Source organism: Oncorhynchus mykiss, chromosome 6 (assembly GCF_013265735.2).
Source record: "Oncorhynchus mykiss isolate Arlee chromosome 6, USDA_OmykA_1.1, whole genome shotgun sequence".
NCBI classification, from domain to species: domain Eukaryota; kingdom Metazoa; phylum Chordata; class Actinopteri; order Salmoniformes; family Salmonidae; genus Oncorhynchus; species Oncorhynchus mykiss.
In genome coordinates, this window is record NC_048570.1 from 57,329,979 (window position 1) to 57,348,109 (window position 18,131).

Genomic DNA, 18,131 nt, shown 5'->3' on the forward strand with positions numbered 1-18,131 from the left:
CACAGACATTTCGGAGTTCTCCCCTGGTATTAGTTACCTGAACAGCTACTTTGTCTTTAAATGCTCTCTGCCTCTCATGTCCTCCATCCCTTCTGTCCCTCTTTTACCCAGAGTTCCATCTCATCAACCCACACGCTCTCCTCTTCTCCCCTCTCTGTCTTTTCTGTCATTCATCTGCTTACCCTCTCCTTTACCCAGTGTTCCATCTACCTCATCAACCCAACACGCTCTCCTTTGTCCCCTTCTCGCTGTCCCCACCTGCTTCCTTCATCTCTCACCTCTTGGAGCCTCTCAATGTGGGAGCGACATGTTTCCAGGTCACTGTCTCCCGGGACAACGATGAGGCCCAGCGGGATAGCTGTAGGGAGAGATGATGAGAGACAACATGCTGTTAAACACTGCTGCAGGCGCCTAGTGATCGAGGCATGAAAAAAACGTTCTACAGGTAGCTCATAGACACAAGCTACAAGACACAGACTATCTGATTGTGTCCATTTATCAACTCGAAACCAGAAATGTTTTGGGGGAAGTTCCTTTTGTGGGCAATAGATCAAGGATATATTTAGAGACTTGGGCTTCCTGGATGCCTTGTGTTTCATAGAGCGCCACGCAAAGTCCAATGCACTCAAACCCCTTTGAAACGGCTGTCAAAGTAGGTGAAGTGTATAAACCTAATAGCAATGCAAAACAATAAGAGGAAGAATTCTCTAAATGTGATGTCTGCAAACTGTCTGGCGACATGTTCGCCATTAGTTCCCATGCCCATTGATTGGTGCTAAACTAGAGACAGGCAATTAGGCCTAAAGTACAACTGGGCAGCAAGTGAGAGAGCAGATACTGAAACATAGTGTGAGTGCATCAAAACCACATTATGTGATCATGACTGTCCGGGCCATCCACAGGGCCTTCTTTTTAATAAGAACAGAACAGAAGTGAATGACTCGTGGACTATCAGGCTGAGATTTGTGAATTGAAAAAGTGTCTCTGAGCTGCAAGTTTCACAGGCAGAGAGAGAGAGAGAGAGAGAGAGAGAGAGAAAAGCAGGCAGATTTCTCCACTGAGGAATGTGCTGTTGCCTAGCAACCTTGGAACAGTCTGTCTCTAATTCAATTCCGCTTCTTTCCCCCCCCACCCCCACCTTCTCTTTTGCTGTACTCACTCTGCAATAGCGGAGTTGTCTAAACTCCTTATAGGTGTCAGGCAACTGAGACAACTGCGTAACTGCTACCAGCCGCATGCTATATTTTTGGATCAGAGACGAGAGAATAGAGCATTCACCTCAGCCATGACAGCCTAACATCACTTGTACCTCAAGATCCATGTGAAACATCAGGGACCTAACTTGACTCAGCGATAGCCAGAGGGAGGTCTGAGTGTGCTGTCTAGAAAGAAGCTAAACAATGTGCAAATCACAGAATGATTGTTCACTTTCATGTGTTCGCTCCCATGTACATTTATGAGTGGCCTATCAAAAACAGCCGTGGAATTCTCTTGTACGTCAGCAAGCATGAGGGTGCATTAGGTCCAAAGTATGTTACTGGACCACTGTACGACAGTTGAATATGGACATTGAGTTTATTTATAGAATCAGTTAGAGGGCGCTTTCAGGTTTAAAAACGTATATCATTTTATGTTAGTTGCACGTTCTGACATCTAGTGGTGGAAAACAAAGAATAAAACTACCTCCAGCGTTCCGTGAAGCAAATGGTAGGTACTGTTAGAAAACAGTTGGACCTCCACCAATTATGCCCGAGAGCCTACTGGGAGGTTTTATGTCAGGTATTATAATTGCTAAGCCTCGTACGACAATCCAGAAATCTTGCGAGCTTACATTCTGTTTCGCTACACAAATTCCACAGCGGTCACCGGGATGGTAATGCGAGGCTATATAATTGCAAAAGTTCAGGAAGAACCTAATACATTCATCATACTTTCTTATTTCACGTACTTCTTAGGAGTTGGTCCACCGTAGCTGGGTTTTGTACCATCGGAGACCAAAACAGCCCCAAACAGCATCACTTGCATATCAATAGTTACATAACTTGGGGCCAATAACTGTTGCAATTGTTGTCTGGGACACTGTCTGGAACAGTTAGGTTTGTGCGTGAGGATGCGAATGTGAGAACAATTAAGAGTGTGGGGGGGGGAGGGTAGCTGTAGCTGTGTTATGGAGGTGATTACAGTGTCGTCCTAGCACACAGGTGCTGCAGGAGGCTGTAGAACACAGAACCACTGACAGAGCCCCTCTGGGGCCCCAGGGCATCCATTAGAGACAGTAATGGCCTCCCAGCCATTATCGCCTCCCAGTCACACTCTTGATATCTAGCCAAAGTCACATGCAGGGAGGCCCACACTGATAAACTCATAGCAATCGAATGGCCTGATGAGGATGGGAGGAGGGTTTCAGGGTGGACGGATAGCAAAAAGTGGAGCCAATGCCCACCTCCCCTCCTCGCTGCCCAGGAGGAGCCAGGAAGAGAGAAAATGAAAGAGTTCTATCTCTGTGGGGTTTTCTGCTAAGTACCATATAAATCAAAAGGGACTTCCTTTTCCTTTGTAATTAGCGGGGCTAGTTGATGGCGGCATCCTTTAAGGGGTGATCAAGGGCCTGGTGTCTCCTTCCACATTAAATATATTTGTGCTAACCTACGTTTGACAGTGACAGAGTGCACGCCTTCCCTACGCACTTCTGTTGGTACTCAGATGTACCTTATGCAGGTGCGTAACTTGGCTTTGCAGGCATGGTTCCCTTGCGGGCACTGAATACATTTAGCTGAATACCCTCCCACTTGCTGGCCAACAGATTTTCTCGAGGAGTTTTCATTCAATAGGGGTTTTCAGTATATCTATTTTAAGCCATCCCTGTAAATACGGTGTAGCTTTCAGTTTGAATTTTGTCAACAGACTCACTAGAATATAAATATATGCATCTTCATCTCTGTTTCAGCACCAATTGGTGGATTTCAAAATAACCAGATCTAGTAGATGATTTAGATTAAGGAAAACATTTATGAATCCTAAAAAATAAAAAAAAAACAGGTTTGGAGAGCCTTTACGCATAAAATAAAGAAAAAGTTAGTTTGATTCATTCGGAAAATTGCCTCATTCAGTTCTTCAACCCACAGCAATGTTGGGAGATTAGTGTACATATAATTATAATAGGGAGAATAGTCTATATTATCAACTGTTACTAATGATCCTCAGCTTTACAGAGGAAGCAAATGAAGGCAAACAAAACTATGTCATTAAATGGAATGATAATGTAGGCTATACCAACTGATGGGATCTAATTGGCAGTTGAATATGTGTGGTTATTAGGCCTACTGACGGTCGATACGGATAAGTGGCGAATATTTAACATGACAGAAATAGGAAATAATTACGACATTAGAGTGTGCCCATCCCTGCAAGTTAAAAGGCAGCACACTTTCAATTCTGCATAGTGCCACAGCATTTCAGAAACTTTACTGTGGGAAAGTTGATATGCCTCAGTTTGCTGCCATATGACGGGTTTCACATTTGTCTCCAGCGATTACAAGGTAAAATAGTTCTAAACCAAGTATAATTTATATTTACAATTCCCTTACCCAAATGGAATAGTCGTTTACCGAGTCCTTGTCAAGTTGTCAAATACAGTGCATGGAGAATGGTGTTACTTCTATTGGGTAAAAATGAAGTAAATGCTTTTTCCACTTGGAACCGGTAGAAACTTATTCATGGTTTCCTCCTGAGTAGTTGGTGGAATTATTAGGGAATTAAGTCAAGGTCAGAATATACACACCTCTGCCACACCTTCATGTTTTCAATCTACTGTACGCCCCAAACAATCTACTGTTCGCCCCAAGCAATCGACTGTACGCCCCAAACAATCTACTGTTCGCCCCAAGCAATCTACTGTTCGCCCCAAGCAATCTACTGTACGCCCCAAACAATCTACTGTTCGCCCCAAGCAATCTACTGTACGCCCCAAACAATCTACTGTACGCCCCAAACAATCTACTGTACGCCCCAAGCAATCTACTGTACGCCCCAAACAATCTACTGTACGCCCCAAACAATCTACTGTTCGCCCCAAGCAATCTACTGTACGCCCCAAACAATCTACTGTTCGCCCCAAGCAATCAACTGTACGCCCCAAGCAATCGACTGTACGCCCCAAGCAATCTACTGTACGCCCCAAGCAATCGACTGTACGCCCCAAGCAATCGACTGTACGCCCCAAGCAATCGACTGTACGCCCCAAGCAATCTACTGTACGCCCCAAACAATCGACTGTACGCCCCAAGCAATCTACTGTACGCCCCAAGCAATCGACTGTACGCCCCAAGCAATCAACTGTACGCCCCAAGCAATCGACTGTACGCCCCAAACAATCTACTGTTTGCCCCAAGCAATCTACTGTACGCCCCAAACAATCTACTGTACGCCCCAAACAATCGACTGTACGCCCCAAACAATCTACTGTACGCCCCAAACAATCGACTGTACGCCCCAAACAATCTACTGTACGCCCCAAACAATCTACTGTACGCCCCAAACAATCTACTGTACGCCCCAAACAATCTACTGTACGCCCCAAACAATCGACTGTACGCCCCAAACAATCGACTGTACGCCCCAAGCAATCGACTGTACGCCCCAAGCAATCGACTGTACGCCCCAAACAATCTACTGTACGCCTCAAACAATCTACTGTTTTGCCCCAAACAATCTACTGTTTTGCCCCAAACAATCTACTGTACGCCCCAAGCAATCTACTGTAAGCCCCAAGCAATCTACTGTACGCCTCAAACAATCTACTGTACGCCTCAAACAATCTACTGTACGCCCCAAACAATCTACTGTATGCCCCAAACAAATAGCAGGTGAATAGCATTCTATTCCCATGCTTAAATTCACAGTCAGAATACGCATTAGAGAGAAAAGTGCATAGAAAGGGAATCATTTCCCATTTACGCTCTTACTTCGGGTCGGAGAACCTGCCCGTAAAATGGCACAAGGATACGTGTAGTATATCTTCAGGTAATAAATAGCCCTTGTCAACTGGCTCTAGTTACAGTGCATATGGCCAGGATTTAACTCTATAAAACAAGCCTGCCATTTTGAAATTCAACTGCACGGCAGTAAAAAAACAAAAACAACTAAAATGTGTAGACGACAGAGTTCTACGTCACTGAAAACACCTCTGGCTCTCAGTAACATCCCTGCACGAAGCAGTGCTCAAGAGCCTGCCACAATTCCTCCTTGAACAGGCCGGGCAGCACCTGAAGGATGATGGAGTTACAGTGCATTAGACAGAGATGGAATACTCACAGGCTTCCTTAAGTTTCTCCTTGTCGTAATGCAGGGCCTCATAGTCGTGCATGCTAATACGGTTCACCCGGATCCTTAATCTCTCCGGGAAGGGCTGCTGGCTGTGGAAGACAACAGAAGAAGCATAACTAGTTAGGTACCATCTCAAAAAAAAAATGGAATTACACCAAACTAAAATATAAACGCAACATGCAACAATTGATGAAAATTACAGGCCTCTCTCATCTTTTTAAGAGGGAGAACTTGCACAATTGGTGGCTGACTAAATACTTTTTTGCCCCACTGTAATTGATCAGGCTGTTGATTGTGGCCTGTGGAATGTTGTCCGACTCCTCTTCAATGGCTGTGCGAAGTTGCTGGATATTGGCGGGAACTGGATCACGCTGTCGTACGCGTCAATCCAGAGCATGATCAATGGGAAACATTTCTATTGACAATGCAGGCCATGGAAGAACTCGGACATTTTCAACTTCCAAGAATTGTGTACAGATCCGTGCGACATGGGACAGTGCATTACCATGCTGAAACATGAGGTGGTGGAGGTGGATGAATGGCATGACAATGGGCCTCAGGATCTCGTAACGGTGTCTCTGTGCATTCAAATTGCCATCTATAAAAAACAATTGTGTTTGTTGTCCGTAGCTTACGCCTTCCCATACCATAACCCCACTGCCACCATGGAGCACTCTCTTCACAATGTTGACATCAGCAAACCGCTCGCCCACACGTCGCCATACACACTACGCTGTCTACCATCTGCCCGGTACAGTTGAAACCCGGGATTCATCCGCGAATTGCACACTTCTCCAGTATGCCAGTGGCCATTGAAGGTAAGCATTTGCCCACTGAAGTCGGTTAAAACGCCGAACTGCAGTCAGGTCAAGACCCTGGTGAGGACGACGAGCATGCAGATGAGCTTCCCTGAGACGTTTTCTGAAAGTTTGTGCAGAAGTTATTTGGTTGTGAAAACCCACACTTTCATCAGCTGTTCGGGTGGCTGGTCTTAGACGATCCCGCAGATAAAGAAGCTGGATGTGGAGGTCCTGGGCTGGCGTGGTTACACGTGGTCTGCGGTTGTGAGGCAGATTGCCTAGTGCCAAATTCTCTAAAATCACGTTAGAGTAAGCTTGTGGTAGAGAAATGAACATTAGATTACTGGCAACAGCTCTGGTGGACATTCCTACCATCAGCATGCCAATTGCATGTTCCCTCAAAACTTGAGACATCTGTGGCATTGGGGTGTGACAAAACTGCACATTTTAGAGTGTCATTTTATTGTCCCCAGCACAAGATGCACCTGTGTAATAATCATGCTGTTTAATCAGCTTTTTGATATGCCACACCTGTCAGGTGGATGGATTATCTTGGCTAAGGAGAAATGCTCACTAACAAGAATATAAACCAATGTGTGCACAACATTTTTGAAAAATAAGCTTTTTGTGCATATGGAACATTTCTGGGATCAACACTTTACATGTTGTGTTTATATTTGTGTTCAGTATACATATTTGTAGGAACTCTGAGGTTTAAACAACCAAATCATATCAAATTGACACATAACCACAATTATTCATAACCTATGCTAGAGATCAGTACACCTTTATACTGTATAGAATCAGTTACTTTCCTCATTCATTTCTAACTTCGTAAACTAGTTGGGAGTTGGAAACATCTCGGTTGAGAGAGAGAGAGAGAGAGATAAAAATATATATATAAATGAAGGTATGATTTTTTTATTTTTATAAATGAAGGTATAAAAAAAAGGATATAAATGAAGGTATAAGTTTAATGAAAGACTGCCACCCGGGAAGAGCATTAAAACAAGCTGATGACAGGGGATCAACCTCCAACCACAACACTCTGACAACCTGGGCTCACATGCACAGCAGCTTGAGAGCAGCCAGAGGTGTTCAGAACAGCTTTCCCCCCTTCCGTTTGTCACCGTGATGGCTTCTAGGATGATTACATATTCATGAAAACAGTTGTGATCTGTGACGAATGTGACCTGTTCGCAGTGTGTGGGAGATCCAAAAACAACGCTGTGACAAATGCTTACCATTCTGTTCAAGGACAATAGACACCTGACAACAACACAAGTTGTATAGGTTTCTTACTGGAGTGTTGTTGGAAAAAAGTTGGGAGAACAGCTTGATCTAATGTTGGGCTATGATCTCAAACAATGTAATCAGCGTAGAAGTGAATACAGCTGGATCGTTTGCTTGAATTCCAGGCTCATTTGCATCTTAGCATTCTTACTTTCTGTCCAAATGCCTGGTGTTTTAGCAGCACAGAAGGTTAGGCCATTCTAACCAAAAAGGAAGAATGGTATCATGAATAAGGTTTGAATGACCTTCTCAGCTAAAACACAATCATTGAATTAGCGCCCCCCCCCCCGGGCATATTAATCCTTTAGATGGAGGACTCATTATACCCCTCCGCCAGCAAGTCAATACATTGTCGCGAGAATCAGAGAAGTATGAAATTAGCAAAAAAACATTACAACAGGATTGAAAAAGGTAATGCAATTACCGTGAAAATAAATAGGGCTGTTCATTCTGATTATACATCTTCGATTTTCAGCCTGTAGACAGACTGAGACTGATATGATGGAGACTACCGATGGAGAGAAAAGGAAGATGGCTGCAAAGCCACGACGGCTTTGATGAATGTTGTTGTACGTCTTTCTTGTTTGTTTTCCCCCTCGTCGGTTTGGATTATTTTACACGCACAAGTCTTTGTCAGCGCTTCGGCCACCCCCTGCAAATGAATCCCACCTTGTCTGGCCTGTCAGTCTCCCACTCCTGCGTGCCACTTTAAATCACACATTAAGAAATTGAATAACGCCCTTTGGCTCGGTCGAGGACATTAGTCATGACTTGTGGAATGCATTACAATAACTTCCAACTCAACACAAGCACCGCATGACAAAAAGAGGCAACCTGCCGACGGTGCAAAGACTAAACAGTTACACATTAGAAAGTCTCCATAGTGGATTGATGTTCGCATTCTGACTGGACCCCTTTTCTGGTCTCTTTTTATAAACTCAATTCTAAAATTGCGTTCCCATGCTGGACTGTATTACTCACTCGTTGAGCTGCGGTATAGAGGTCTTCCTCTTGGCCTTCTGCACCATGTTGGCTTGGTTCCTCAGGGAGATCCGGATGGTGGAAGGGGCTAGCTTGCACGGCTCCCCATCTACCTGCATGGGGATGGACTTGTAGGTGGTGAGGGTCACCTCTCTGCACTGGTTCAGCCGCTCACCATGACCTCCGACCTGCAGTGTTGCCTACAGCACCAGGGAGGACGAGACGATCATCCATCAGAGCAAGGCTATGACTAGGACAAATGTAAAGAAAGTGACTCATCCATGGCATCTAGTAACCCTTATGTTCTAACACACAGACAAATTCAAGTTGATAAGTGAATACCAGAGAGGTCATGGTGAAGCCGATAACTTCAATGCAGCCGTCGTCGTGCCGTTGTGGTTCAAAGTCATGGTGCTCGCTTGGGTTTCCCCATGGCATGGTACCAGCACAGTATCTAGTACACACAAACACACACACACACACGTATGGTTATGTGCCTAACTTAGCCTGCAGCCTACTTTACAACAGTGTCATATATTTAACCCGTTTCCCCATTGAGGCTGCTAACCTGGGAATGTTGAGGAACACCAAACACTGCAGCTTCAGATCCTGAACCTTTGAGGTGAGGTCGGTGCCGTCGCACTAATGTGAGGAGACAGACAGATAAACAGACAGGCGTATCCATTACTGTACACAAACGCACTCAGATCATTCCAGGAATGAAAGGTGCCACATTCTGACTGCCTGACAGTGAAGAAGAACACATCTGTCAGTCTAATGAGATGTACAGGGTCGGTTGTAAGGATCACAAAGCTCAGAATGGAGCCCAGGCTCTGAAACTAGGGTCAATTTCTATTTCGGACAAACTATTTTTTACTATGAAGTGGGGAAATTCCTTCTTAAGGCTAGGGGGCACTATTTTCACGTCCGGATGAAAAGTGTGCCCAAAGTAAACTGCCTGCTACTCAGGCCCAGAAGCTAGGATATGCATTAATTGGTAGATTTGGACAGAAAACACTCTAAAGTTTCTAAAACTGTTAAATTATGTCTGTGAGTACAACAGAACTTATTTGGCAGGCGGAATCCCGAGGACAAACCATCCAGGATTCTTTATTTTGAGGTGACAGTGTTTTCAATGGGTTTTCTATGTGGATCTAGATTTCTAAGGCTCTTGCTTGCAGTTCCTATCGCTTCCACTGGATGTCAACAGTCTTTAGAAACTGGTTGATGTTTTTCCTTTGAAAAATGAAGAAGTAGCCATTTCCTTTCTGGGAGTCGAGCCAAGTGTACTGTTGTGTTTGGGGCACGCGACCTGAAAGCTCGCTCCACTTTGTTTTTGTCCGGTATTGAACACAGTTTATTCTGTCTTAAATTTTATCGATTATTTACGTTTAAAAATACCTAAAGTTGTATTAGGAAAGTTGTTTGAAATGTTTGGATCAAGTTTCCTGGTAACTTATTAGATACTTTGTAGTCATGTTGCGCGAGTTGGAACCGGTGTATTTTCTGAATCAAACCCGCCAATTAAATTTACATTTTGGGGATATAACGACAGAATTTATCGAACAAAAGGACCATTTGTGATGTTTAATGGACATATTAGAGTGCCAACAGAGGAAGATCTTCAAAGGTAAGGCATGAATTATATTTCTGACTTTTGTGTCGCGCCTGGCGGGTTGAAATGTGATTTTCATGTGTTGGTATGCTGGGCGCTGTCCTCAGATAATCGTATGGTTTGCTTTCGCGGTAAAGCCTTTTTGAAATCTGACACTGTGGCTGGATTAACAAGAAGTTCATCTTTAATCCGATGCAAAACACTTGTATGATTTATGAATTATTATTATGAGTATTTCTGTTTTAGAATTTGGCTCGCTGCTATTTCACTGGGTGTTGTCAAATCATCCGTTAACCGGATTGAAGCGTGAAGGGATCACTAAGAAGTTAACAGGAATTTCCCCACTTCATAGTAAAATATAGTTAGTCCGAAATATTTAGATTTTTAACTTGAACCCTTTGTGGAATGACGTCACACAATCTGAGCTGCAGCCAAGGTCAGTTGAACTCACCACGACCTTGATGTGTTTGGCTAGGTCTTTGGAGCTGCCCATGAGGAAGTCTGAGAAGGCCGTCTGGTTAGAAGGAACACCAGAGAATCAAACTTGTCGATTATCAACAGAAAATATTGACACAACTAAAGCTATGGCCACAAATACAAACAATTACTATCACTACTAATGATAAAAGTTATGATAAATGGTGAGAAAATATGAATGTATTAGTTATTTTCTCTTGTTTAGAAAACACAACTATACCCACCCCTGCATAGAACATCTTGTTCCGAAAGCGGCTGTTGAATTTCTCCGGGTTGGCCTCTGAGGAGCGTTGGTTATAGAAAGCATGATGGAGTGTGAGTAATGTGACACAATGATTTGGCATAAAGTAGATACACACAGCATCATTTGTTACTATCGACGTGAGACGTCTATGGATAGCACAGATGTATCCCCAACAATGACATTACATGGGTGGTGAACGTTAAGAGATCCGTCAGAAATACAACCTCGAGACTCGTGGAATTCTAGTGTCACGTGTGCGTCAAAGCCGAGGCTGAAGTAGTTGTTGAAGACGTCGAGGGGGAGCTGTGGAAAAGAAAACCCGTACAAAAAAAAAAAAAAGTGTTCATCCCAGATAAAATATCACCAAAACATCAGAAATCACAAGGTAAAATTTCAACACTAAACCGGAGTGTGCCGCTGAGCCCAACTCCATCCTTAGTCCTACGGTCTTTAGTGCCCCAGACTACCCTCACTGCCATAAAAAAATAAAACAATAATACATGATGTTTGAGGTCGTAGAGCAACATTGTGCTTCTAATTGATATTACATCTCAACTTTTAGAAGTAACTAACCCTCAAATAATGTAAAGGTCACTGAGGTATTTTGGTGTGTGACCAGCCATGACCCTGTTTACAATAAACAAATTATATTGTGACTTTGTAGAGAGGTTAATTCTCTGGGGCTCAATGAAAGCTCATCACAGTCAAGACCTGATTTACGATGCTATTACAAAACACACCATCTGATAGGTAAAGTGCTGGCACTAAGTTAAAATTGGATCAACCCTCATTCCCTGCATCACCCATCAGCACACACACACACACACCACACCATCATTTGTTGACAGTCCATGACTACAGTGCAGGATCTGGGACGAGAGGTGAGAGGGGGTTTGTTCACCTTGTCGGTCTGCTGCTCATCCCTCTCCTCTGCAACAGCATCCTGGTTGGGCTCCACTACTAGATTCCACCGGTCGAGCTGGACGATGTTCCCATCCTCTACATGAGACAGGATCTTAGACACCGGCTCATCTGTGTAACCCTGGAGAGGGGAGGAATAGAGAAGGAAAAACACCAAGAGCATTAAACACAGTTCATTGTAGAAAGGATCTAGTTCCTCCTGAGATATATAAATTCTTCAAGACATTTTTCAAGCAATAATGAGGGGTTATTGCCATGATTCTGGTGTCCTCTAGAGAGTTAACTGTGCATCTGCATTGCCCAACGACTATGGAAAAACCTGTCTTTGACGGTGTACACTGTCTACAAAACATTAGGAACGCCGGCTCTTTCCATGACATAGACTGACCAGGTGAAAGCTATGATCCCTTATTGATGTCACTTGTTAAATCCACTTCAGTCAGTGTAGATGAAGGTTAGGAGACAGGTTAAAGAAGGAATTTTAAGCCTCGAGACAATTGAGGCATGGATTGTGAGTGTGTGCCATTCAGAGGGCACACGTAGACCGTTTTGAGTCAAGAACTGCAATGTCGCAAATTCTTTTACACTCAACAGTTTCTGGTGTGTATCAAGAATGGTCCACCACCCAAAGGACATCCAGCCAACTTGACACAACTGTGGGGAGTCAACATGGGCCAGCATCCCTGTGGAATGCTTTCGACACCTTGTAGAGTCCACGCCCCGGCGAATTGAGGCTGTTCCGAGGGCAAAACGGCAGGTGCAACTCAAGATTACAGAAAGTGTTCCTAACGTTTTGTAAACTCTGTGTGTATGTTGTCCAGATATGATTGAGATACTCACCCCACCCCAGTTGAGGGTCCTGGCCAGGTCGTTGCCTGTCCCCAGAGGCAGGATGGCTACTGCAGGCTGGGGGTTCAACTGGAGCTGGTCCAGAGCAGACAGGATCCAGCCCACCTACACACATAGTTCAGGGCTTAGATCACTAAGATGGGGTCAAATGCATTTAAGGGAAAACACCAGACACTGCACGCTGTTATTTGAATGGTCACAAAAGTCAAGTTTGCTGCTAAAAGAGTTCAGGAACTTCTGTATATTGCTTAAAAAAAGACCTTGGGCATTTCTGTTGTACAACAAGCCTGTTCCTACTCACCGTGCCATCACCTCCGCATGCCAGTATCCTCAGGTTATGCACCTTACGGTACATTTCTAACCTTGAAGAGACAGAGCAAGAGACAAAATCAACTTCTAGTTTTCTGGCCCAGTCAGTCCACAGTATCAAGCCTGTTAACGAAGGTCGGAATAATAGCATAGGTTATCCATAGCAAGAACAAAAACAATATCAAAATAATACTTTGGAATTAGAACAAATTATTTTGGTTCAGATACATTCGATGTGATGAGAAGAAGCTCTGCGTCAGGGAGCACAGAGTAACAGAAGATCTCCAAGACTTACACGTATGATTACGATATTGATGTTTAAAAGGCCAGAGTCAGAAAAAAAGAAGAAGACTGCACTAGTACAACGTTCGGGAAACGTACCCATCCTTGGGTCCTCCCAGACTCAGGTCGAATACTTGGCGGGGGTTCAGGTACCACATGAACGACTGGATAATCTTGGCTCCCTGAAAAATGAGCAGGAGCACAATTACTACCAAGTCCGCACCGTCGTCACAGTAAACAAGCATTTGATTAACTGACTAGTATATGATTGAGTGAGGTGTGAGCTGCCCTGAGTGGACTGCTGGAAGACTCTTTAAGATGCAGACAGGGTTTCATCTCACAGACGGCTTATAGACCAGTCAGGATTATACCTGTGACTGGTGTTGGCCTCGGTCCACTGGGCCTGCACTGACAGCTCCAGCACAGACAGCACGGCTCTCACCTGATTTCCCCCACTCTTCGGGTTGACAAACACCAACAGCGGCTTCATGAGCTGAGAGGGAATGGGTCTAACTATGAAGGGCTTCCAGCGCGCCTCCTGCACAAAGGAAATAAAGGGATGCATTTTAGACAGGTGAAAGATGAGAGGCCGATGTACAGTGTTGGTTTCCTAAGGGAAGAACACTAAGCTCTTACTGCTTGGACTGGTGTTTTGCTGGAAACTATCGTGTCAGACTCGTATAACATTATGCCAAATTAACTCACTAAAATTGAAATGGCATAGAGCTGATGTTGCGTGGATACTTCCTACTCTCTATGAGATACAGTAAGTCAAATAGTATGTAGTTGTCTAACAGTTGAATTGATCAATAAGGCCTCGAGAACTGTGGCTTTGGGGTGATCTGGGGAGTTGGGGTGGGATGGTACCTGGGACTGGCTCCGCCTGAGGCGCTTTAGAGCGCCTTGTCTTTGGAGGGCTGGCTAACCAATGCAAGGCCAGACAAGAGAGAGAATTATTTCTGTACATGCACTTGTCATGTAAATGCAGTAAAGCCAAGGTATTGGACACTGGATGTCGCCAGGAAGTACGTATTGACCAGCACATCCTGTGTCCCTGGCTGGGTTGTGTCAGCAGTGATTTGATAAAGGCCCAGACTGTCTACATCGATAATACCTTGTCATCAGCTTGACATTGTCTTTTTAGTTACCATTTCATAAGTATGCGTTTCATTTTATTTCAATGTAAAAACCAATTCAACAGTTCACAACAGTTGCAGTATAAGAGGAACGATGCCCCTCGGGCTAATCAACAAAGGATGTTTTTAGTTATGTACGTCTCCTCACGTCTCCTCACAATACAAACGGTAGGAAAGGCCATTTGCGACGGATGAGGTAACAATTCAAAACTCACCTCTACTCCCTTTTTGCTGGACTTGCGCTTAAACGAGGTCCGTTTCTTCTTTTTACTCGACTTTAGTGAGGTCTGAAAGAATAACACCCAAGGATTAAATGTCACATCGGTATTCCATTTATATAAGGAACAGCAATTGATCAGCTATAAATAATACAATGTAATGTATCATAACTGTTGAATAAGTTAGCCCTAAATATTTCTAAAACTAAAAGCATTAGATATGGGACAAATCATTCACTAAACCCTTAAACCTCAACTAAATCGTGTAATAAATCATGTGGAAATTGAGCAAATTCAGATGACTAAACTGCTTGGAGTAACCCTGGATTGTAAACTGTCATGGTCAAAACATATTGATACAACAGTAGCTAAGATGCGGAGAAGTCTGTCCATAATAAAGAGCTGCTCTACCTTCTTAACAACACCATCAACAAGGCAGGTCCTACAGGCCCTAGTTTGGTCGCACCTGGACTACTGTTCAGTCGTGTTGTCAGGTGCCACAAAAAAGAACTTAAATTGCAATTGATTCAGAACAGGGCAGCACGGCTGGGCCTTGGATGTACACAGAGAGCTAATATTAATAATATTCATGTATTAGTCTCTCCTGGCCCAAAGTTGAGGAGAGATTGACTTCATCACTACTTGTATTTATGACATGTATTGAAATGTGGAATGCAACGAGCTGGCTGTTTGAACTACTGGCACACAGCTCGGACACCCATGCATACCCCATAAGACATGCCACAAGAGGTCTCTTCACAGTCCCCAAGTCCAGAACAGACTATGGGAGGCGCACAGTACTACATAGAGCCATGACTACATGGAACTCTATTCCACATCATGTAACTGATGCAAGCAGTAAAATTAGATTTTAAAAAACAAATTAAAAACACTTTATGTAACAGCGGGGACTGTGAAGCAACACAAACATAGGCACAGACGCATGCATACACACACGTACACATGGATTTAGTACTGTAGATATATGGTAACGGTGGAGTAGTGGCCTGAGGGCACACAGTGTGTTGTGAAATCTGTTAATATATTGTAATGTTTCAAAAAAATTATATAAACTGACTTAATTTTGCTGGACCCCAGGAAGAGTAGCTGCTGCCTTGGTAGTAGGTGATTGGGATCCATAAAAAACACAAAATACAAACGCATGGCTTACAGCTCCAACTAACGGATGACTGCTACCCTCTGTTGGCTTCTCAGTGCAATGGCACCACAAAGTATTTGGGAAAGGATGCCAGTGCACATTGTAAACTCACATGGCGGCAGTGAATATTTTAATTATTGGAAGTATATATGTGACTGTGTATTATGTGACTGTAGGGTCTGCAGGTAGCGTAGCGGTTAGAGCGTTGGGCCAGTAACCAAAAGGTTGCTGGTTCAAATACCCGAGCAGACAAGGCCGAAAAACCTCTGTGCCTTTGAGCAAAGGCACGTAACCAAAATTTGCTCTGGGGGCACCGTACTACCATGGCTGACCTTGTTTCGCTGCACCTATCCGGTATATGTGACAATATGCATCTGTTTTTTTTTATTTTAATAAAAACATTTCTACCTGAGGTCTGCGGACCCGGAGGATCCAGGTAGAGGGTACGATCACAGAGGCATGGGCACCCAGGGAGCAGGGCTCCTCGATCTGCTGCAGCATGAAGCAGGACACCTTGTTGTGATACTACAGTAGGGAAGGGGACGGAGGAAAGGACGGCAGCGGTGTGAGCGCAATACACACCGACAACACATCACACACCGACATTCACTTAAAACCACTCAACACAGGCCCTCACCCGACTGTCTCCCGTAAACACAGAACATACGTACACCATTACAGAGGGTGAAGCCAACTCCTGTACACACTCACACAACACATCAGTGATCACGTACATCCACATCCACTGGAAGTGTCTTCATTCCACACAGACACTCAAATGTCTCACACAAGCATATGTACACACACACACCATTATCATCCATAGTTTATGAGGCACAGCAGCACTAAGACCATACAGAGGCAGGCATGAGACTCTCTCTGAGAACATAATTGTACCACTCTTTTGTTGCTGAGTAATTCCAAATGCAGATGAAGTTCATGATTTACATAAATTCCCTGAAAACAGGAAATAGCACACAACTGTATTAACAGTATTGCACTTTTCATGTAGCCTAATTTTGACTAGCTAATATTAGTAGTAGTAGTAGATTTGATTGGTTTCTCAGTCATAGGCTGAATTTACAATAAACCAATTTCCAATCATAACATCGATCATATATAATTATCAAATAGAGCAGTGGAGATGTCATAATAGGCATAAATCCTAGCGGTCAAACAGGGAAATGGTCCCAATCGTTTTTCCACCATTCATTTGTTCCCCATATTGGATTTTAGAAACACTTAATATAAGGACTGTTTCTCGTGTAGGCTTACCCTGGCGTTTGGATACACATGCAAATCTCTCTCAGACAAGGTGACGCTGTTGCAGGATTAAGTTGCTGCGACAATGCTGGTCAAATTAAGATCCTACATCTGTACAGTACAACCAACCTTCCAACTTACTGCCTGTTTACACCACGAACAGCTGATAGCCACAATCTCTTTGCTATGAAAGGCAAACTTCTGCTGGAAACCCTGTAGAGAAATTAAATCAGATCTTAGATGTAATGTACCCTCACGAAGAACATGTTTCATCAGATCATTCATCCTGCAATATAGGGCAATATGGGGCAGAAATGAATGAATTGATACTATAACCATGCTCACCTTCCCGCACTGCCGACACTTCCCATCCTGGCGCCTCCGGTGCACCCAATGGTGCCGCACTACGGTGGGCTGGAAAACCGACGTTCATAAACACATGAATCAACTCATTCACAATTGCCGATTTTAAAATAGTGTGGTTTCCCTACTTTTTGTTCATCTAGACAATGGTGAGTGAGATTAAGGAAAGCTTGTGTTGAGTTTATTGGTTTATAATTTGGACAGACACAGTGAACATTATTGTGTATAGGACCCCATAATAAACCCAGTTCTGTGGTAATAATTACTAAGTCTAGTATGCTAACAGAACAGGGCTTCGGGCAGCTGAGTGGAAATGTAAGAAAACTAAACTTCTGGAGGACCCATCATCCTTCCACTCCCTCCTCTCTATCTTTTCTTCCTTTGTATCCACTGATAAAACCGCTTTCTATAACTCTAAATTTCAAGCTTCCACCTCCAACCCTGGGAAACTCTTCTCCACTTTCTCTTCCTTCCTTAATCCTCCACCCCCCTCCTCTCTCTCTCTCTCTGCGGATGACTTTGCCAACCACTTTGGAAAAAAAAAGGTTGATAACATCTGTTTCCCTTTCACTCAGGCTACTGAGTCCACTGGTCCCACACACAGAACTACCATATGCCTTGATCTCTTTCTCCCCGCTCTATACAGATGAAATCTTGCGACTAGTGAAGTCCGGACGCCTGACAACATCCCCATCCTCCAGACCATTTTTGGAGACATTCTCCCATTTCTCACTTTCCTCATTAACTCATCCCTGACCACTGGCTGAGTCCCCTCTGACTTCAAGATGGCCAGAGTCGCTCCCCTCCTCAAGAAACAAACATTCGACCCCTGATGTCAAAAACAACAGACCGGTATCGTTTCTTTTTTTTCTTTCCAAAACACATGAGTGTGCTGT

General features: G+C 43.9%; 1 protein-coding gene across 17 annotated transcripts in view; it reads right to left on the minus strand.

Annotated features, from left to right (window-relative positions):
• The window catches only part of LOC110526199 (diacylglycerol kinase zeta), a 124,633-nt gene that overhangs the window by 29,179 nt on the left and 77,323 nt on the right, over positions 1-18,131 (minus strand). For 10 of the 17 annotated variants that reach the window (XM_036980562.1, XM_036980565.1, XM_036980560.1 and 7 more), the window contains 17 exons: positions 17,218-17,286; positions 17,002-17,085; positions 16,018-16,134; positions 14,448-14,519; positions 13,539-13,634; positions 13,196-13,278; positions 12,807-12,867; positions 12,497-12,610; positions 11,637-11,777; positions 10,960-11,038; positions 10,716-10,771; positions 10,466-10,528; positions 8,968-9,041; positions 8,742-8,853; positions 8,400-8,599; positions 5,314-5,414; positions 279-358 (listed from right to left, as the gene is read on the minus strand). In XM_036980562.1, the coding sequence (XP_036836457.1) occupies positions 279-358; positions 5,314-5,414; positions 8,400-8,599; positions 8,742-8,853; positions 8,968-9,041; positions 10,466-10,528; positions 10,716-10,771; positions 10,960-11,038; positions 11,637-11,777; positions 12,497-12,610; positions 12,807-12,867; positions 13,196-13,278; positions 13,539-13,634; positions 14,448-14,519; positions 16,018-16,134; positions 17,002-17,085; positions 17,218-17,286 (1,602 nt within the window). The remainder of the gene's footprint in view (positions 1-278; positions 359-5,313; positions 5,415-8,399; positions 8,600-8,741; positions 8,854-8,967; positions 9,042-10,465; positions 10,529-10,715; positions 10,772-10,959; positions 11,039-11,636; positions 11,778-12,496; positions 12,611-12,806; positions 12,868-13,195; positions 13,279-13,538; positions 13,635-14,447; positions 14,520-16,017; positions 16,135-17,001; positions 17,086-17,217; positions 17,287-18,131) is intronic. The other 7 variants (XM_036980563.1, XM_036980564.1, XM_036980551.1 and 4 more) reach the window with 1 other exon arrangement.